Source organism: Triturus cristatus, chromosome 11, assembly GCF_964204655.1.
Source record: "Triturus cristatus chromosome 11, aTriCri1.1, whole genome shotgun sequence".
NCBI lineage: Eukaryota > Metazoa > Chordata > Amphibia > Caudata > Salamandridae > Triturus > Triturus cristatus.
The window spans coordinates 56,914,509-56,936,681 of record NC_140594.1 but is presented as its reverse complement, the minus strand read 5'-3'; the positions used below and the strand labels follow the sequence as shown (position 1 = coordinate 56,936,681).

General features: G+C 47.6%; 1 protein-coding gene across 13 annotated transcripts in view; it reads left to right on the top strand.

Moving 5' to 3' along the window:
- GNB1L (G protein subunit beta 1 like) overlaps positions 1-22,173 on the top strand; it is a 502,841-nt gene that overhangs the window by 25,093 nt on the left and 455,575 nt on the right. Inside the window, exon 2 of one of the 13 annotated variants that reach the window (XM_085633678.1) lies at positions 16,866-16,957. The exons of the other annotated variants lie outside the window; for them this stretch is intronic. Coding sequence (XP_085489804.1) covers positions 16,866-16,957 — 92 coding nt within the window. The remainder of the gene's footprint in view (positions 1-16,865; positions 16,958-22,173) is intronic. 13 annotated transcript variants of the gene reach the window in all.

Below are 22,173 nucleotides of genomic sequence, written 5' to 3'. Positions count from 1 at the left end.
GGAATTGCGGGCCAAATCCAAACCGCTTTAAGACCTCAAACAGGGAATGCTATACTATCAAACACCATGCGGGCGTCAAGGGAAAGGAGTGCTACCTCCACCCCCGGGTTAGTCTTCACCTGGTGCATCACCCCATAGAGTCGTCAAAGATTAAGCCTGGTGCTTCTGCGGGGCAGGAAGCCCGAATGGTCTGGGTGTATCAGGGTCATGATGGGAACTAGGAGGTGATTCACCAGGACCTTGGCCAGTATTTTAACCTCCACGTTTAACAAGGATATCGGCCGGTACGAATTACACTGGTCCGCTGGCTTGCCCGCTTTGGGGATTACCACAATGGTGGCTGTCCGCTGACCAACTGGTAAACATCCCAGCTCTCTCGCCTCATTAAACAGATCTAGGAGATATGGGGCCACTACACTTGCCGTGCATTTGAAGAGCTCCACGGGCAAACCGTTTGGTACCGATACTTTCCCTGTCTTCCTCCAACAATACCGGTAGTCTCATTTCCTCTAGTAGTTTGCAGCAGTCTGTGGCTGACCTAACTGGGTCAGACCCATACAATTCCTCATAGTAATCTGCAAAGTCCCGTGTCATATCCTCCCCAGTAGAGTAAACCTGTCCTCTTTTGTTGCGTATTTCCGCTACCCAGCTCCTTTCCCTGTCTTTCTTTTCTAACCAGGCAATCATCTTGTTAGCTTTGTCACCTAGGTCATATATTCGCCTCTGTGTTGCGAATGCAGCCGATCTTGCAGCATTGTGTGCTAGGTCCTGTAGTTCCTGTTTCTTAAGCTCTAACCGATGCGCTAATTCCTTGTCATTTCTCCCACCCTCCAGGTATGTTGCCGCCATCTCCATTATTGTCGCCTCTAGTTTATCCCATTGCAATCTGCAATCTCTTTTCCTTATTACTACCTCCTATGCAGGCCTGGACATGACCCCTCATGACTGGTTTAAAGGCCTCCCACAAAGTACATGCCTCCTCAACCATCCCCTCATTTTCCTGGAAGTAGAGTTGGGCCCGTTTTCGGACTTTTTTGAGTATTTTCTTTGTTTTTAAAGAACCACGAATTCAGTCTGGGTGGCAGGGTATGCGCTCAGATCGGTCCCCTCACCATCACTTTTACTGGTGAGTGGTTTGAAATTATAACAGTCGTACTATATCTGCTCGACAAACAAAAGATCATGGAGAGCACACCACCTTTGTAAAAACTGCCCTCACCCACAACAAGTTGTGGCATGCTTCATCATAGGGCTGCTACTAACGCCTCTGCGTAGACCAACGCTAGAGGCGGAGCAATAGGGAGGGGTAAACAATACAACAGTGATAAAGACAAACGGAAAAGATTCTATAAAGGTGCAGATCGATTGTGGATTAAAACTGGCTATACGATATCCATATAATAATTTTGTTTCTAGATTCCCTAGTCAGAGCTAAAAAAGGTATAATAGATATACCAACGGATGGTGGTGGTATGAGTAAGTTAGGTGCTCACCACCCCCCCCGTTCTGCATAGAGGTCGACATGTTTCTGCCGGTTACAGATTCTTTATCCGGCATTCATCAGGACAAACTGGATCCCTATGCTGCTTTTCCAAAAAATACTTCAGTGCCCTCTCTACTGGGCTATACTCCACCTACGAGTCTGGAGTAGTACGTAACTTTACTCTGCCACTTGGAACCTTAAATTAAAAACATAAGAGTGGTGAAAATAGAATATTCCCAAAATTCCAATTTAATACAAAGAAAGAATTTTCTCGTGTGCTCTCCATAATTACTTCACATTCGCAAACAACCCAATTGGTGCGGATGGGGTGCTTCTTCAATAATCAATATCACACCCTTCTGATTAAATGGGCATTCAATGGCCCTCCCATTGGTGTATATATTACACAGTTTGTGACTCCTATACATCAATGCTAATTGCATGCTGTTATATAAGAAAAACGTGCCGAAATATCTCGAACATCTCCAATCAATCAATCCAGATAAAAAAGATATAAAAGCATCAAGCCCTATATCTTACTCATAGGGCGCGATGCATCTTTACATGTATTAAATCTTGGCCACACTATGTTAAGCACACCACACGTCTTACCAAGTTTATTATGTAAAGTGCTAAAAATGGCACTGGAGTAGGAGGCGACCCTCTGTAGTCACACACTGCGGAAAGAATATGTAAATAAACTCGGTGTTCATTTAGCTGTTGAATCCTATTGAACATGAGCTGAGATTTCGCCATAGCGCCCACGCAAACATGAATTATTATTCACAGTTGTTAACGGAGCTTATAGTCATTATTAATACCTTACACGCTCTCCGAGCTAAAGAGGGAATTGTGTATACAAAGACACACCGATAACTAACATCGATGTATTTGTCAGTGGCAGAGTGTCCCCATAGAAAGCATACCACTTTGTGCTCCAATTAGCTCCTAAGTTACGTATAGCGCACTCATGTTAAAGTATATGGCGCTTCTCACACAGGTCTGGTAGTTAGCTAACATTCTCCCCAGAGCGTGTGTTAAATAAAAGATATAGTTCCTCCCTCCTCCTTACTTCGTCAAGAGTGGTGCACCGCCACTGTAATCAGTCTCTCTCGGTGCCGTGCAGGAACCTAGACTACCGTTCTCTCAGTCATTTTAGCTGTACTTTCCATCACGTGGAATACGTATGTTTGAATGCAATAGCAACCTTAGTGATCTATCATTATACTGATAGTCCCAGCAGTAGATCGCTCGTGTTCTTAGTACTTTCCCGCCCACCCCACACCATCCCAGCAAGAAGACCTGGTTTTCACAGTGTTCGACGCAGCATTACACCGAAGTCCCATCTTCCAGACCGTCTGTCTTCCTCCAGTCCGGCTACTGACCATTCACTCTCAGTCCGATTCATCTCTTGTCATCCGGTGTTGCTCACGCCATCTTCCTCGTTGAGAGTTTGTGCCTCCGGTGTGCCATCCCTCCAACTATTCCCTGGCCTCCTCTGGGAGGTGAACAACCATGCTTTCCCTTCAGCCTTAACTCTCAATTTAGCTGGGAACATCATAGAGTACTTAAGTTCTTTGGCTCGCAGGTCCTTTTTTACAGATTCAAAGATATGCCTTTGTATGTTTAGGGTGAAATCGGGGAAGAAACGAATCACTGCATTGTCATGGTGAAAATCGCCGTTTTGACGTGCCGTTTGTAGGATGGCATCTCTATCTCGAAATTTGAGAATCCTGGCAATGATTGTTTTGGGTAGAGCGCCGGGTTTGGGCTTGGCAATGGGTGCTTTATGCGCACGTTCAATGGTAAAGTAAATGGCGAGATGTTTCGGTTAAAGATGATTCAAGATCAAGTCCTCCAGAAAGAGGTCGACACTAGGTCCCTCCATACCCTCCAGCACTCCCACCACTCTAATATTGTTCCTGCGTGCCCGCCCTTCCAGGTCCTCCAGCTTAGCTGCCATGACGTCCTGTTGTTTCGTGAGGGCCTGGACTCGTTCCTCCAGGCTCTTCGTGCAAGTCTTCAACTGGGCCACCTTTTGCTCGGTGGCGGTTACTTTGTGTGACATCTTCCTGAAGTCTCCTCTCAGTAGGTTAACATCCACTGTTACTGCATCAATTTTGGGGTCAATCGTGCCCTTCAGGTCTGAAATGGCTGCCATGATCGCACTTAACAAAGTTTCCATCTGTTCATCTGGCTGTTGAGACTGTGGGTTGCATTCTGGAGCGGCACCCCCTATTTATCCATTTTGTTCGATTGCGCCCCTGCTTATCCTTTGGGCTTCATTCGCTTGGTCACCTCAGTCTCCTGCTGGAGTCCTGGGGGTTCTGGCCCCTCGTTGCGTCCCTTATCACAGGAACTACGGCCTTTTTTTTCCTTGTATGTTCTGGGGTTCGTCACTGTCTCGTGTTCTCTCAGGCCTCAGGGCTGCCCCGGTAGTCCTATGCGTTCACTTCCGGCATGCTATATGAACAGTTCCCGGGCCCTCTCAGGCCCTGTCCCTCCAATATTCACTCACTGATTCTGTGTTGACGCCCCTCGGTAAATTGTTGACAAATATTTCTATGATCCAATGAACTCTATTATTCCTGTTGTCCGGTCTGTTGAACCGGGGTCCCTCCCTCCGGCCAGAAAGTGCTCTGTGGTGCTGAGGCGATGCCCTGCTAATGTCTGAGGTTATATCTGCTGCGTCTGAGCCTCTCAGTGGATCCCTTAATTTCTCATTGACCTTCGCTGTGTCTCCTTGGGCCACAGTACCGAGAACTAAGCCCTCTCGTTCCACTGGCAGGTGGTGGCAGGGTTAAGGAGGAGTTGCAGCCCAATCCCTGCCGCAGGGCCCTCTGTCTAATGCACTCCCTGCTGGGCCCGGGTATCATGTGGCTCTTTCACTCTGGGGAGAGATGTCTGGCCGGATTACAGCCGTGGCCAGCCCCACCAAAGCTGCGCTACTCCGTCTCACCTGCGCCACGTGTTACAGCGCATCCGTCGTAGCCGCGCCCAGATCACTCCTAACTGCGCCACTTCTGCTAAAAGGGTCCTCGGGCCATTGTCTCTCACCTGCCGATGGTCCACAGTGCCACTGCGGAACCCCGCCGCTATCTCCAAGGATATTTCCTTCTATTGGGCCCTGTAATTAGGTCCACCGCCCCCCTCTGGCTGCCGCTATGTTCTACCAGGCACCGGTATCTAATAACTGTGCCCTCGCGTATGGCCGTCCGTACGGTCGCACTTCAGTGGCGATTGATGTCGGGCGGAAGGGGGGGGCAGAATTGACTGTTCAGGCTGTCGCTGTAGTCTACCAGGCTCCAGTATCGGATAGCTGTACCCTCTCGTATGACTGCCGGCCCGGCCGCACTTCAATGGCGGGTGGCAGCAGGCGGTAGGAGGAGTCGCGTCCCGGTCCTCACCGAGGGGCTCTCTGATGTTCGCTCTCCCTGTAGAGCCATGTTGCTATGCAACGCACTCCCTCTAGTGAGGCTAATTTGTCTGCTGTACGGCTGTGGCCAGCTTTGCCCGGGCTTCGTGTCGCCGTCTCACCCGCGCCTCTCACTCGGACGTTCAGACAATGGCCGCGCCCAGTTCACTCGAGTCTGGGCCCCGGCCGCCGAGAGTGTTCTCTTTCCTGAGCTTCTCTCAATGCGGTTGCAGATCTACGTTGTCGTTAGTTGAGCTTACGGTATTTCCATGTACTACTCAAACATTCCCGCTGCTACTGTTCGGCTGGAAGTGCGGATTTTCCGAGGTTTAGGGACCCGGGAGCTGGAGCTCTTCTAGAACGCCGCCATAGCCATCGGCTTCGAAGCCACGCCCCCCCTTGTGTGCCAAACCTGACTGCACGTATGGGTGCGCAGAAGGCCTAGCGAAGCATAACGGCAGCTTTTCTTTTAGAGGTGCGAGATCAGAGTCTCCCCCGATCTGGCCCCACCCCCCCGCCCATCATTTAAATGACACCCAGAACCCGTCGTCTGCTTTTAAAAGAAGGTAATTGGACTCTATCATTATGGGTGCCAGGTTAGTCATTCTCTTATTTTTTCCTTCCAAGTGGGCCTTTTAGGGTGGAAACCATTATATGTTTTTGGGGTATTTTAGTCCTACGCATGTTTCTATCGTTCTGTATTTTAACGGGATAAATGTCGTCTTCTTCCTTAAAATCTTTGCGTCTGTTAGTTTTCGCCACCCTCTTATGTTTTTTTCCTGCCTTCCTCCCTCTCGACACACTACACATAAATTGTCAAAATATGACCCCCAAATAGCATTTACCATTAAAGGACTTTTTTTTATTATTATAATATAGGTGAAGTAGAACAGCCTAAAAAGGAAACCTTGTGGAAGCTGGAGGTGCTAATCTGTTATGTTCTGGAGATATCTATTCAATTGATAGTTTTAAAAAGTACAGCGCATCGCATTTTGGTAGCTTCGAAGTGCTATGGATTCTGCACTACTGATATGAGGGAAGAAGCTAGAGCCCAATCGAATGAGGTCGTCCCTCAGTTGCAATTGAAAATGAGTTCAAATAGTTCAGTGTTTTTGTGTTTCCTGGAGTGCTTGTGGCTTTCTTCTGCTCTCAAGTTTGGGCTTCAGGCATTCCCCGGCCTGGTTCTCTGGACCTCAGTGGATATACTTGTTTGTTCAGTCATTCATGCATAGTGGTGAGCCAGTTTCTGCGGGACTCAGAGTTGTGTCCCCGTAGGCCTTGTGCACACCCCAGAGGGCCTCAAAGGTAACACTTGCCTCTATTGTGGATCAAGCACATCCGTCTTCCTGGCTTTGCAGTGTTTCCAACCTGTTTACGCGTTTTTGGAAGCCCTGTGTAAATGATGCTACATTGGTCCGCTCCACCCGGCCCTCGGTTTGGAGGAGTGGGAGCTCTTGGAGTGAAGAAAGCTTGAAGCAGTGAGAGCTCGAAGTTTAATGAAACATCTAGGTTACTTAGTTTCCGGGAGGTGGCTGTGTTTTCTTGGCTTCAGGCAGCCAATGACCATCTGTAGTGTGGGGAGATACAAAGCAACCACTGTTGCTGCCCGCTCTCTAGCACGTCAGTCCTTTGAAATCTGCCATACATGCCCATAGATCTATCTAAACAATACTGGTATGCAGTTACAGGTTGTAGGTGAGGATCAGAATACTCCAAATGGAGTGGAAGCTCAGGAGAGTGTTCTCCTTTTTTTTGGAAAAAGGCCCTCCCACACCCAGCCAGCTAGGTGTCTTGCTTCATCATCGGGTCTGCTCCTACTCGGGTCGGCGCTGCAATACCCGATCAGGCGCCCGTGATTGGGTCTACTTAGCGGAGATCTTTATTCCTTAAGCCGTTGGGTGACGTGCGTGTAAGGGCCCTAGAATAGTGTAGGTGAAAGTGATGTGTAGGGTAATGTGAGATTAAAATAGGAAAAGATGGTCCATTCAAGATAATTTTAATGAGGTTGGCCACTTCCCTAATTACAAAGAAAAATGCGCGTATATTCACTCTATGGTGTGAGGTTCAACGCTTGTGAAGGAGGTCGACATGTTTCTTGCCCTTGTATCAAGTAGATGTCCATTCTTCAGGACCTATAAAAGTACTACCTACACTTTTTGGTAGTGGTCACTTAACAGTAATTAGTGAGCAGTGACCACCGTTACAGCACCCTAAAAAGTGGTGGCACCTGTAGTTCAGAAAAACAAAATAACAACCTGCAAAGTAAACAGAATAACAACCGTCAGAATAAAACATCAAGAATGCTATGTTTATAAGTACCAAGTTGTATTCATGAGACTAGTGCACCAATCTGTGTTTGTGGTGCATCACACGCATGCAAAAGTCCAGTGAATGATGGCATGCTTAGCACAGAAGTCCTATTCGTTATAAAACGTACGAGCTAGTGGATGGGGAATATTGAAGAGGTAGAAGCTAAAAACAGGATAGATGAATAAAATGAAGGTTGTCTCATCCTTTTCATCAGTTTTTGCTATTTCTGTCACACCTTAGTACCATTTTATACCTTTGCTTCCAGGTTACTTCTCTCCTACGTATCTTCCATTTGTTAATATGTTCTTGCCCTAGCCTTCTATTTCTTCCTGCCTCTCTTTATCATTCTCAGCCATTCATCACCCCCCCTCCTATCTAACCCCGCTCTCACGCACTCTACCTACCTGCTCTGAACTCTCTCCCCTTGGAGAACCCCCCTTTCACTCTCATTTTCCTCTACTTCCCCTATATGCTCTCCTCCTCCCCATCCCTCCTCATTGCTTCTTATATCAAATCCACATGTACCGTAAACTAAATATATTGATCCTATTACCTTTTAACTATTGTCTCTTTCCTCTCACTTCCTGTCACTCTATTCACCTCATGGTCTAATCTCGATCCATAGACTCACACACTATAACCCCACCTGTAACGGTTTCAGGACCGACTAAATTCTATGACACTCTGATCCTTTCGTGTCTCTCACTAATCTCTCTCATACTCCCCTAATCACTCGTCATTTCAACGGACTGTGTATGCGCCATCACTGCCTGTCTCGTTCCTATGTTCACTATTATTGCTGGGCTTTTTTCCACTCCCTGCATTATATTGTTTTATCTTCCCCACTCCTCACCCACGAGGAAACACCACTGTCTACTCGAACTCTGAATCTTACATCACTCTAACCCTCCTACATACCTCCTCTCAATCCCTTACTCCAACCCACTGTCCCCCCCTATCTTTCTAGCTCCGAACACCAGCCTGGTCATCTACCTCCAACCCTCTCCGCTCTATATTGGCAACCTTCAAAATCCTAATCTCCACCCGTCCTACCCAATCCTTGCCCCTAAATCTCTCATCCCCCCTCCAACCCTGCCTTTCCCACATCTCTCCGACCCAACCCCCCCCCCCGAGTTGCTGCTGTGTCTCATAAAACTATCACTTCCCTCCCTCCCACTCCCTCCCCATCCGCGCTCTTACCTTAATCCTCCTTCTTCTAAACCTCTCCCCCCCCTTTGCCCGCTCCCTTACTCTCCCCCAGCCAAACCTCACCACCATGTCCCTCCTCAATACCACTCACAACCCACACCCCCATCATGCCTCAACCGACAAACACTCCGCCCTCACCAAACACGGACCCAACTCTTGGACCATTCCATACCCTCCCAACCTCTCGAAAAATGCCAAAAAGAATCTTAAACATAAATTCCTAATCCGACATCCTGAAACCCTAATTGAAGACAACTACCACAGCCCCATGTCCCCCATTAAAACTAACTATATCTTTTACACCAAACGCCCCTCCAAATGGAAGAGCACCGTTTTACACATCCTCCCAGTATCCAGCGCAATTAAAACCCCCCACGGCTACAAACTTGCCACTTCCCCTACCTCGTATTTCCCTGGTGAAATGACCATTTCCATCTACAAAACTGGAAACCTCCTGATTCAAGCCTCAGAACAGCACCTCACAATTGTTGAACTCCTCTTCAGCACTCTTTATAACCAGCTGACACTACCTACTCCTCCCCCAACACCCGCTCAGTCCCAAAACCCCTCTGAGCACCCCACAGCCGTCACAACCCCTAACCCTCTCCCTAACGACAGTCCCCATATAACTACTCCTACCCTAGGAGCCTCACTGGAACTGTCCCCTGCCGCGATCCCACCCCCTCTCCCCACACCTGCTCCCTCCCCCACCCACTCCCAAATCTCCTCCGCCTCCCAGAGACAAACCCCGCTCCCCCATGACACTCCTTCCCATTGTGACACATCCCTCTCCTTAACTCCTAGTCTACCCACCTCTCTGGAACCATTCACCCCCCTCTCCCGTAATTCACTCCTCCAAATACCCATGTCCCTTATTGACCGACCACCTCAAACACCCTCTCACCTCCCTAGTACCACTGCCCCATAATGACCGTAACCCCTCATGTTCTTTCCCCTCCCTCCACAAACGTCACTTCTCTGCCACCCTCATTTGAACTCTCCCCTACAGCAATGCGATCCTCTCTCCCCACTCCAGCTCCCTCCCCCACCCACTCCCAAATCTCCTCCGCCTCCCTGAGACAAACCCCACACCCCCTTGACACTCCTACCCGTAATACCACATCCCTCTCCTTAACTCCTATTCTAACCACCACATTACCCCCACCCCCAACACCCTATCACCTCCCTAGTACCACTTCCACCCATTACACCGTTACCACACCCCCTCTCGCACCTCACATTCTCTCCTCACCTCTCCCCCCTTCCCTCTCTCTCCCCTCCAGGCCATCTCACATCACACCCATCCCTCCCTCCCTCCCTATACTGGACCACACCTCCCCCCCCCCCCTTGGCCTCCCACACTCTGCATTCGAACACTGCTCTTCCCACATTATCCCTCCCAGATGAACCGCTCACCCCAAGCGGTCTACGTTCTCACCCTACCCACTCCGTCCCTAACTCCTCCTCCATTCCAACCACTTCCACTTCCCTCCCATCCAACCTCTACCAGACGCTTCGTAACTTGGACCATAATCTATCCACCATAGCTACTGAACTTACCCTACTCAGAAAGGATTTAAATCGGTTCAAATCCCACAAACCCACAGCCCGCCCCTCTTGGCCCTATCCCCCATATGCTAGCCCACAAAAACACGCATATCCCAAACATTGGTTAACAACGCCTCTCCTCACCCGCTCTCACAGACCACTTCGAACCTCGAATACCTACACCACCCTGGATCTCTCCGCCCTCTGCAACGCCTACCTTAACAATCCCCTTCCTAAATATCTTTCCCCCTCTCACTCCAATAACCCTGTTATCCTGGGAACCAGCAGAATCCCTGTGTCTCCTAGGTCCCCCAGACCCCCCCTCCCTCAACTCACCAGCATTCAATTACTCCCCGCCCCATCACCAACCCCAAGCCCCTTTCCTGCATGCTCGTGAACTGCCGCTCGACTGTCCGGCATGCGACCGAAATCGCAGAAACCATTCTCAACGAAGGTACCGACATCGCCTTCCTCACCGAAACCTGGCTCAAAGACCACTCTACACCCATCATCGACCTTCTTGCCCCCCCTGGCTACTCTATTCTCAGAAGATTTGGGAAAAAGGGGGTGGTGATGGACAGAGTTTCTAAATGATGCAGAATACTCTTACCAAGTCAAGAGATCATGGTTTTAATCCATCACCGTTTTTTTAGCTCACTGCACCATCCCAGCTCAGAACCTGGCTACATGCAAATTAGTCTGTACCTGTCCCAGTGCATGATGGGAACAGGGCAAACCAAACTACCAAGCCAATTCTTACACTGGGAAGGAAACAAGCTTCCGGGGACCGGTTTCTGGCATCACAGCCTTCGTCGGCCCGGCTTGCCTGAATCCTGATGGTGCAATGAGCAAGGGACTCGCGTCTGAGCATACCCTCCCACACTGAGTGTGGATAAAATCGATTTGGGACAAAGGGGGTGGTGATGGACAGAGTTTCTGAATGATGCAGAATACTCTTACCAAGTCAAGAGATCATGGTTTTAATCCATCACCGTTTTTTAGCTCACTGCACCATCCCAGCTCAGAACCTGGCTACATGCAAATTAGTCTGTACCTGTCCCAGTGCATGATGGGAACAGGGCAAACCAAACTACCAAGCCAATTCTTATACTGGGAAGGAAACAAGCTTCCGGGGACCGGTTTCTGGCATCACAGCCTTCGTCGGCCCGGCTTGCCTGAATCCTGATGGTGCAATGAGCAAGGGACTCACGTCTGAGCATACCCTCCCACACTGAGTGTGGATAAAATCGATTTGGGAAAAAGGGGGTGGTGATGGACAGAGTTTCTGAATGATGCAGAATACTCTTACCAAGTCAAGAGATCATGGTTTTAATCCATCACCGTTTTTTAGCTCACTGCACCATCCCAGCTCAGAACCTGGCTGCATGCAAATTAGTCTGTACCTGTCCCAGTGCATGATGGGAACAGGGCAAACCAAACTACCAAGCCAATTCTTATACTGGGAAGGAAACAAGCTTCCGGGGACCGGTTTCTGGCATCACAGCCTTCGTCGGCCTGGCTTGCTTGAATCCTGATGGTGCAATGAGCAAGGGACACCATCCCCTTTGTCCCAAATCTATTCTCAGAAGAGACAGGCGCAAAAAAATAGGGGGTGGTCTAGCAATCATTTTTAAAGAAGAACTACAACTTTCCCTGATTATCAACCCTGACTACACAACCGAACTGAAAATAAAAAGCTCCCCCCCCCCCCCCCCCAATACGACTGCATAACATCTACCACCCCCTGGTAAACCCCTTCTCTTTGCCGAAGAACTCTCTGACCTTCTAACTAAATCTCTACTTTCCAGCTCCAAAAACCTCTTCCTAGGAGATCTGAACCTCCACTGGAATGAACCTGATGACCCTGCAATCCTCCTTCTCAATAACCTCCTTGAGATCAGCGACCTCAAGCAACTTTGCCACTCCCCTACCCACGCCAAAGGAGCTACTCTAGACGCCATCATCTCCAACCCTGATCTTACATCCTTATCCAACATTATCCCCATCGACTGGTCTGACCACCATCTCATTCTGTTCACAATCTCCCCTCCTGTCTCACCCGCCCCTATAAAAATCAATAAAACTACAATTGTGACCAGAAATCTTAAGCAAATCCCCCCTGGTGAACTGGAACTTAAACTCCAATCCCAACTTAGTCTCACCCCCCCTCTTCAAATGCAAATCAACTCACTGAGCACTTAACAAAATAGTCTCTGATGCTTTAGACCAACTTGCCCCTCTAAAAACTAAAACATTGAGAAATACCCCATCCAAATCATGGTTCACCCTAGACCGTAATAAAGAAAGACGCTCACTGAGACTGGCAGAAAGAACATGGAGACAACATCCCTCGCCATCCCATCTTGCTCTCCTCAGAGTTGCGAGATCCTCTTACAAAAAACACATATTTTCTGAAAAAGTGTCATTCTTTCGTCTACAACTCTCTCGTGCCAAAAACAGACCTAGAGAACTGTCCAACATTATTAGAAATCAAACCTCCCCTGCACCCCTTAACCTGGTGGCCTCCAGTAACAAATGCGAAGAAATTGCCAACTTTTTCAATGAAAAAATCGCAAAAATTGACTGTGCTTTCGTCTACACCCAACCCTCGCTCACCCCTCAACTTTCCCTGGATTCCACACCTCATCCACCCCTCTCCTTGAACACTCCCCTGACTCCCTCGCTCCCCTTCCCATCACATACCCCTACTGAACCCCCCCCCCCCCCACTACCCTACCGCTAAAAAACAACGCCTCATGGCACAATTTCCACTCCGTCTCTGAACGGGGAAGTCTTTAACATCCTAGCTAAACTCAAACCTTCCTCCCACACCCAAGACCCTCTCCCCTCCGCACTTGTCCAAGATCTCAAACACGTCATTGTCCCCAACTGGACCAACATCATTAACGCCTTCCTCCTAACAGGGAATGTTCCCATCTCCCTTCAACTCGGACAAATCACTCCCATCCCCAAAAATCCCAAGGCTTACCCCAATGACCTGAACAATCTCCGCCCTATCTCCAACCTCCCCCTCCTCTCCAAAGCCCTCAAAGTGCGCCCTACTCCAACTGGACAAACACATTGACACGTACAACCTCCTAGACCCTCTTCAATCTGGCTTCCGCAAAGGTTGCAGCACTGAAACCGCACTGCTCAACATAGTCGATGATATTCACTTAGCCCTGGACAAGGGCGAGACCTACCTACTCATCCTTCTTTACCTCTCCGCGGCATTTGACACAGTTTACCACCCTACTTTACTCAATACACTCAAAAATCGCTTCGGCCTCAATGGCACTGTCCTTAACTGGTTCACCTCCTACTTCCAACATAGAACCCAACAAATTAAAATTCAAAACTGCCTCTCTAGCCCAACTCCTGTCTTCCTAGGTGTCCCTCAAGGATCCATCCTCTCCCCTGCCCTTTTCAACCTCTTTATGGAATCCCTTACCCGTATTCTTAAACAAGCGAAAATCAACTATCACCTGTACGCTGACGACACCCAACTGTACTATAAAATAAAATTCCATGCTGATATCCTGCACCTTAACACTGCACTAACCAAGATCCAAACCTAGTTCCACAACAACCATCTTAAACTCAACCCTAACAAAACGGAAATCATCCTCTTCTCTCCCAAAAACAACCCTCTCCCCATTCAAACATGGATCGCTGACCTTAACGCGCTAAATTGCTCTCTCTCCCTCGCCGACTCTGTTAAATCTCTTGGCGTCACAGTCAACAATAAACTCACACTAAATTTCCATGTAAAAAACTCAGCTAGAAGTGCACTCTTCACTCTCCGGCATCTCAAAAAAATCAAACCTTTTATTCCAGCTGAAGACTTCAAATTAATTATCCAGTCTCTTGTCCTATCCAAAATCGACTACGGAAATGCCCTTCTCTCTGGTACTCCCAAAATCCACCTTGCCCCCATCAAATCCGTTCTCAACCTCGCTGCCAGACTAACAACAAACTGTAAACGTTTTGACCACATCTCCCCTGCTCTCAAAACCCTCAAGTGGCTCCCCATTGAAGGCAGATCCTCATATAAAATTGCCTGTATTACTCACAAAGCCCTTCATCAGAAGACTCCAACCTACCTTGCAACTAAACTTAAAAAAGCCGGCAGTGCCCGAACACTGAGAAGCACAAGCACTCTTCTCCATGTACCCCCCCTACTAAAAAAAAAAACGCCTCGAAATCTCGCTCCTTCTCTGGCAAGGCCCCAACCATTTGTAATGCCCTCCCCAAAGACCTTCGATGCAACCCCTCCTATTCCAGCTTCAAAAAAGCCCTTAAAATTCATTTCTCACTAAATTTTGGGGATAGTAAATCCCGGTACTCCTTTCTGACTTCTTCCCCCCCCCCCCCCTCCTTCCTTAGGCAACTCCTCCTACCCCCCACACTCACTCACCCCCTCCTGACATGCTCCTCACCTCCATCCCCTCATTTCACCCCCCCTCACTGCCTACTATGTCCAATGAGTCCACCTTGGCAAACTGTGAAACCTGTATTCTCATGAACATTCTGGTTCTTTCAATTTGTTTTTATTTTTATCCTACATGTACCTCTGCCCATGATGTACCCTTAATTGTTCCCTTTACTTTGTTCGACCACCTGTATAACCTGTTTCGTTCAAATGCTACGATTTGTATTCTTGCGTATGTACTTTGCTGATGTAAAGCGCTCTGATACCCTCGGGTGGAGCTAGCGCTATATAAAACCTTCAAATAAATAAATTCTCACCCAATTAGGGTCAGCTTTGGGCCGCAACAGTCCCGGCCGATGTAGACACTAAGCTGTAGTGTCCTGGTATATGGGTGAAGTTTATTAGATAAAGAAAAAAGAATATATTTGCCAGCAGCAGCGGAACACATTAGATGTCAATATGGCTAAGAGATAGCAATCACAACAACCGGTGTAGACCCCAAGTGTTCGAGCAGGCATAAAGTCCTGTCTCGCTTGGCGGTGCATAGAGGTAACCAGTTATGCACGCAAACGGTCCAGAGGAGTTAGAGCCCAAAAGGAGGAAGCAACACATACGTGCTCATCACACTAGCGTGCTTGAGTGCTAGGTAGATCACCATGTGTTTACTAACCCGGGTCAAATCGCCTCTGAGGAGGCCGTGTTGCGGCGGTGGGTTAGATCAATGAAAACCGGGTAGGAGAGGGAAAAAAAGAGCGAATTCACCGTAAAAACAAGGTGCAACTGACACTGTGGCACATCAACCGCCGAGACGACCCTCACAACTAAAGGGAATAGTCCTGCAAAGGGGGACTTCTTGGTGTGACAGACGTCATCGGAAGGTTAGAGGAAAGAATGGCATCCTTCAGTCTGATTTGATCTACATGGACCATCTAGTACTCTCTTAGCTAAATAAGGGTGAGTTCTCCCTGGATGGGCTCCTAACAACCCCACCTCTGACGCTTCATTCCATGTTTGTGCAGGTCCAGTCAATGAAGTCCTCAGGAATATGGGTATTCTTGTTCCTGGCCTCGCCTGAAACTCTGATATATCCCCTGCAACCCACCTTGTCTTAAGCCTCCCCAAGAGGTCTATTATCTACCAAGCTTTGAGCTCCTTGTACTGGCTACCAATGTCCAAGCGTATTTTGTTTAAAAATATGTGCCTGCTTTTCCTGTCCCCTTTCATCGCACAGAACCTGGGTACAGAACAAGATTCACCACTGTCAGGCGGTTCGCATCATCAGATCTACAGAAGGTCGTTTGTAGTAGTCCCCATGTTCTGGTGGGTTCACCTCCTGGGGCTGGGCTTTTTCCCTAGGTGCTGCAAAGATCTGGAACTCGCTGCCTTCTCACATCAGAATGAACTATCTTTTGCTCGTGTTTCATAAAGCCCTGAAAGCTTGGCTTGTCTCTAATTAGTCATTCCCTACTTTCTTTTCTGTTTACTTCGCGCCTAGGCATCTTTACAGGTAACAGCACCTTATAAGTAACTATTACACTCAAATATGTCTGTTGGGTGTTGATAGGCAGCCCTTTGTGTGTGGTCTCTGTGGTCAGACTCCAGGAGGGAATTGATCCAATCTGTCTCCTTTTAGCTGATAAATTGTCTTTTCTTCCCTTTCCAAAGATCATTTGTAGAGTGTGATTGGTGGACATGTAAGTGTTTCATTGACATTGCTTCCTGTTTGACAGGTAAGTCTTAAACCAACACGAGGACCGCTGTCCACATTCCACCCCCGGTGACACATCACCACTGAATGGGCAGGAATTCCTGAGCTCAACTGGAGGGGAAAGTCAATTTTATTCTGTGAATGCAGTCCCTGTACATCAGATGCATGTGCTGGGGCGGATTATGGGCATTGTTGCTACATCTCCAGACTGAGGACTTCCCGATTGTGTTGTGTGGCTTGTTTTCATTGGCAATATTCAGGGCTGGACTGGAATACAATGGCCGCCAGTTGCTTTTGTAAGCCTGTCGTGTCAATGTGTGTTTCAACAAAGGCGGGTGTTTCTGGCAGTCGGGCAGCTCTGCTTTGAGGTGCCTCATCTCTTTCGTGTGGGTATGTGTGTGCACCGTGTGTGTTTAGCGGTGAGTTCATGTCTCAGGTAGGCAGTGCCTTTATCCTGTGCATATGTGTGCACGCATGTGTATTTAGCGATGAATTTGTGTCTCTGGTAGGCAGTGCCCCTGTTGTTGAGGTGTTTTCGCCTGCGCGTCTTGGGTGGGTTCACAGGTTGTCGGGTGCCTCCGTTCTGGAGGGGCCTCTGGGGGCGAGGGATCTATCTCTATCTCTATCTCTATCTCTATCTCTATCTCTTCACACGCATTTCGACGCCATCCTTGAAAGACACAGAAAGGTGGCACTTGAGACCGCGAGCTCACACCTGGTTGTAGCTTACAAAAGTCTTTTATTTTTTCATTTTCCTTAGATACAAAGTGCAAATGGAGACAGAAAAACGACCTGTGCGTTTCGGCCTGGGGCCTTCGTCCGGGTCAAAGTGTGCAAAGTGATTTTAAAGAGGTTGGTTGGACCCTCCCTCTGTTACAAAAAATTGGTACTTGTTAGCTATTAAAGGAACATTCACATTTAAAAAAATATATATATATGCTTTTTTTTCTTTTCTTTTTTTTCTTGCCAGCTCTATGCTCTGATGTTAACACTGCCATCTGTTTACCAAAAGTTTTGCGCACACAAACAAATTAGATAAGAGGAGAGATCACTTTCAACCATCTTTCGCATTTACTTGAAGATGATGTGTTTGGTGAAGTACATATTAAAACTAACTCTCTCTTGACTGCAAATGATCATATGCTTTAGTGCTTTGGTGGTAAGCTTGGTCCAGTTTAGATCATAATTGTACATTTTATAGCAGTTTCGAAATTTCTTCGAGTTCATAATATCATTTAATCACCCTATTTGGTTATTGTATAGAACCACTTTCAGAAAAAAAGGGGTGGGGGGGTACTGCAATTGTCCACACACAAGGTGCGGAATACAATAAAGTGCAAAGTGCAATAGATGTAAACATTTGCCTAGTTCTTAAAGTGTCATGGTGCAGAATACTATAAAGTGAGACAAATTTAACACTTACACAGTTATTCAAATGTCAAAGTGCATCTCTATCTTGGTGAAGTACCCAAGTTATCACATGACTAAATAGCCCTTTCGCCATTCTATTAGCGTACTTCAACTTCAATTAAAGTAAAGTGCGGAATGCAGTAAAGTGCAAGATGCAAATAAATAACAAGAATATAAAATCTCAAGAATTATCTCTCTGTATCTTAAGTCTGGTAAATATACACCGATAAATCAAGTGCACGTCTTTGGCAGTCAGTGGTTTTTAGGTCTCGCCTACGCATCGCGCATGCGCTGCATAGGAGGACCTTTAGCCGTCGCTCTGCTCTTTTTGGAAGCACACACTCGTGCTTGTGGCGGCCTCCACTTTGCGAGAGCGAGCAGGGGCACGCCACAAGCACTAGTGCAGTGCTTGAAAAGGGAGGACTGCGCGTGCACGCACCACTCCCGGGCTCACTTCTCCCTCCCATTGTCATTTGACTCTTCCTTTCTCTCCGCCCCTTTCTCTCCACCACCCCTTTGGGGGGAGAGGGGTTCTCCACCTTTACGTTATAACAGCGTGTCCTTGCGATTCTTTTACTCCTCCGAATGGCTTGGTCCTGCCCCTTTAACAGTTCTCTTGCTCCGCTTTGCCTTTAACTCTGCTCAGTGCCCCTTTCATTTCCTCCACGGCCATAGCCGGAAAACACCAACAGGTGTGTTCTGATCAGGGTCTGCTGCAACAGGGGTGCTCTTCTCACTGAAAACCGCGTTCACAGGCCCCTCTCTAGCTCAAGGGCCTCTGGTGCTCTTTCCCCCCTTGTCTACTCCTCTACGGGAGACTGATAAAGGAGATCAAATGCGGAAAGGTTGGGGTTCAGAGACCCCTCACCCCCAATAAATCAAAGGCCTGCAATCAATTCTTAGGAGACATGGTAAGCTACTGCAGTCATAAGGTTTCTTCGAAAATGTAATTTCCCCCGAATGTCCTCTGGCTGAGATCGGTGAAGTTTAGAGTCCCTCTAGTTAGAAAATAGCCCCTGCATTGCGAGCATCCTCGCTGCTTCACCTCCTGGGTTTTAGGTGTTGTGCTCAAATATAGGGTTATTTATCTTTAATGACAGCACAGTGATAATTCACAAAGGTTGTTGCTAAGCGAGTAAAATTAAAGTCGTACTGGTTTTGACAGCCGTTGCACAATGCACTTTTATTTTGGTGAGGGGTTACGGAATAAAATACCACTTTCCGTCTAATACCTAAAGGGTGGGTGTTGGCGATAACGCTGCTTAACAGCTGCTATTGTTTTGTTGCGGTGCGAAAAACATATTTGCTTCACTTAATGGATTGGATGTTATCAGTTTGAAAAGTGAATGGCTAAGTTGTTGCTGCCAGTGTTCGCACTTTGGGACCTGCCCATCTGAAATGTGCCATTGAGCAGGTGTCTCACTCTTAGCTGTCGTGATGACTAGATGCTCAGAAATCACCACTCACAACGGGAATGGTTGGACGTATTGTAGGAGGTTGCAGGATTAACCAAAGGAGTAAAGCAATTCTTATTTGCCGGTTGTACCCAACGTACTGTAGTGGAAAAGGAGTTGGTGTGGCACGGCAGGGTCCTGATTCTCATGCTGCAGTGTTCTTGCGGAAGGAATGCATGCTACGGGCTTCCACCCCACCTATTGCGTCCCCTCCCTTTCCCCAAACTCTCTACTCATTTCCACCCCCTCGTTACCTTGTACCCCCTAATACCCATTCTCCCCCCTTCAGGCTCCCTGCCGTTCAGGAGAAAAAAAACACACACATCGCCTTTATCATTTCAGTAGCCAAATTTTGGGTGTCAAACTACAAAAGTCACAGAACAACCCATGTACATTTCTCCTCTTTTGCACTTCGCTCTCAGGGTTTCCAGGCCCAACATGTGTAGCTCATCCATTCCACCATTTATCTTTGAACGTTGAGACTTGTATTCCCGATTTTTAAATGGGATAAACGGGACAACAAATCCCAGAAGGCAAAGTAAAACCCTGGAGTGGATGAGCTACTCACGCATAGATCTGGGATACATAAGATCTGTGGTTACAATCCAATATAAGTGCTGCACACAAGGAAAAACAACTCTAAAAACAAACAAGCATTGGCATAGCCAATAGGTCTCGCCTTTGGGGCCTTATAAGTGTTTAACCATGCAACAGTTAATGTTGTTGCACCAATGATATTGTGCTGCATAACTAAATACGTATAAGATCCCAAAAGCGAGACCTATTGGCTATGCTAATGCTTGTTTTTATTTTTATAAAACAGGACTCTGACGAGGTCATCATCTGACCTTCACCTGGCCTAGTTGGTGTGGGTGATGTAGTATGCCTGGTGAGTTTTTTGGAGGCGATGCTCAGAGGCATAAGGCTGTTGGTTCATGTGGCTTTCTTTGCACCTAACCCTTGTGTTTGTCAGCTCACCTAACCCGTGCCAGCTATGGCTGTGTTTGTTTGTGTCTTGTATAACAGTCTTCTGCTTGGCTTTGTGAGCTGCGGTGCCTTGCCCTTGTACGACTCTGGATCGCCCCATTTGCCTCGCCCCAGTGATCTTGAGGCACATGCCAGCCCACTGCAAGTGCTCTTTGTTTATAATTTTTTAGTGAGAGAGCCCACTGCCTCTTGCCTTCTTTCTCCACAGATACCCTCACTTCTTCCCTCCAACAGTGCTCCTCATCTCTCCTTAGCATCTTTCACATGCATTTTATTTGTTTTCTAGCGCCGCTCATACCAGAGTAGGGTGTCAGAGCACTTTACATCACACACACTTTATATTGAGACAATGAATCAAACGTGTGCAAATATGTTTATAGGAATTTTACAATTGACAGTGAGGATTAAAAGTTGTTGGAATCACATCCATACTAGTAGGCAGTGTATTTCAAAAGCGTTTGTACTAGAGAAGCGCAAACTCAGGATCTACATTTTACCACTGTGGTTGGCTATAATAATATGAATGTATTTCTACACAAATTAACCCTTATTATTTAGCAACATTAGGATAATGAAAGACTGGGGAAAAACATAACATTGAAACCTATATCATGCAATTTGCATGCAGCTGTTCGACAGTTCAAAGGTCACTCTGCTTTTATGAACTGCGAATAACAAAAGGATCTACATGACAAAAGCAATAACCCTCGAGCTATCCGCATAAAATGCAGTTCTGTGATCTGCGTGGTACACTTTTTTGCAGCAGGTATGTTAATGCTCTGCACTATTTTATGATGAGTCAAAACCGCCACTAGACACAACTCAGAGCTCGCTCCAGCAGGAACGTTAATCACCAGAGTTAGCTTGGCATTTTTATTGTTGCCTGAAAACTGCTGGACACAAAAGGAACTCTGCAGCAGGTGCTTTAAACCCTATGAGTTATTCCTAAAGTCAGAGCCCCTCCCAGGTCCACCTTAGGTGTGGCTGCACCGGTCGCACTGCCCTAAAGCCAGCCCTGCGCAGCCTAATCCCACATATGTACCTCCAGATCCCGAGTCCAGCCTGCCTTCTATCTTCCCTTGCTGAGGAACAGATGAAGATCTGGGTCAGCCATAAATAGGAGGCAGTTGGGTTCCTTTCTTAGCACTTGATGCAGTTCCCTGCTGACAGTCCCGGGGCGGTTCTTCATCTTATTTTTGTCTGTAATTGGTCGCCTGCTTGTCCCTGTTGGAGCCTGCTATCACATCAGACATTGATGATGGGGTTCTGCTGTTTAGAATTAGTCCAGGGACAGGGCTGCTGGTGCTGCTGAAGATGGGCCCAGAGAACAGAAAGTGAGTGGGGATTAGATCAGCCTAAGAACATACCATGTTATACAAAGTTATGTGATCAGCACTGATATCGCGCCTCCAGCTACTAGGAGGGCAAAGCACCAACGTCTCCCTCTGGGCGTCCTTTGGTGGAGCCCTGGGTTTCCATTCAGCTGTTCTGCAGTGTTTGGTTAAATGCAGTTCGTAAAGGATTGTTAAAAGGGGAAGCTAGTAATCTGTCGTTTTGGGTGATGTGAGCATAAAACGAATGTTGCCCTGTTTTATGTGTGTGATTGGCTATGCCGTGGTAGGCTTTTTGCTGAGCTGTGTGGTTGGTTGTTCATTGCCTGACCCATGCAGTTTAGTCTCTAGAAGACCACACTGCTAGCCAATAAACAGCTTTGATGCATTGTGGCGCATTTAATGGCCGTAAAATGTATGTTGGTTTGGTGTGGTGGTGGTGGTTGTTAAGTTCAGTTGTCAGTGATTTGCTCACTGTATGCTTTGGTGCTGTTATGCACATGATGCTGTCCGGGTCTTTGTAGCATGTTTTGTTTGCCCTATATTGGCATTCACTTGTGTGACGTTGGCCTGGGCTACCCTCACTGGATGTGGGGGCCTTACTACAGGTTACCTCGAAGCCTGCTCTAATGGCGACCCTCTGCTTATGGACCTACAAAGGCGTGTCCTCACACTCGGAAAGTTCAGGATGTAGGGCAAAGACCGCAGCCTATTTCGCTCTAGGGTTTTAGGATCTTGGACCACTAGGATAGAGTGAGTCGGTGCAATGTGGTAAGGGGCCAGCAGCTGTGCAATGAATTGGTGTTCTGCTGAATAAGTGCTGCTTGCTGGATCACTGCTGCCTAGTGTGACATACATCGCTATGCAGACCTTACATTTCTTTGTC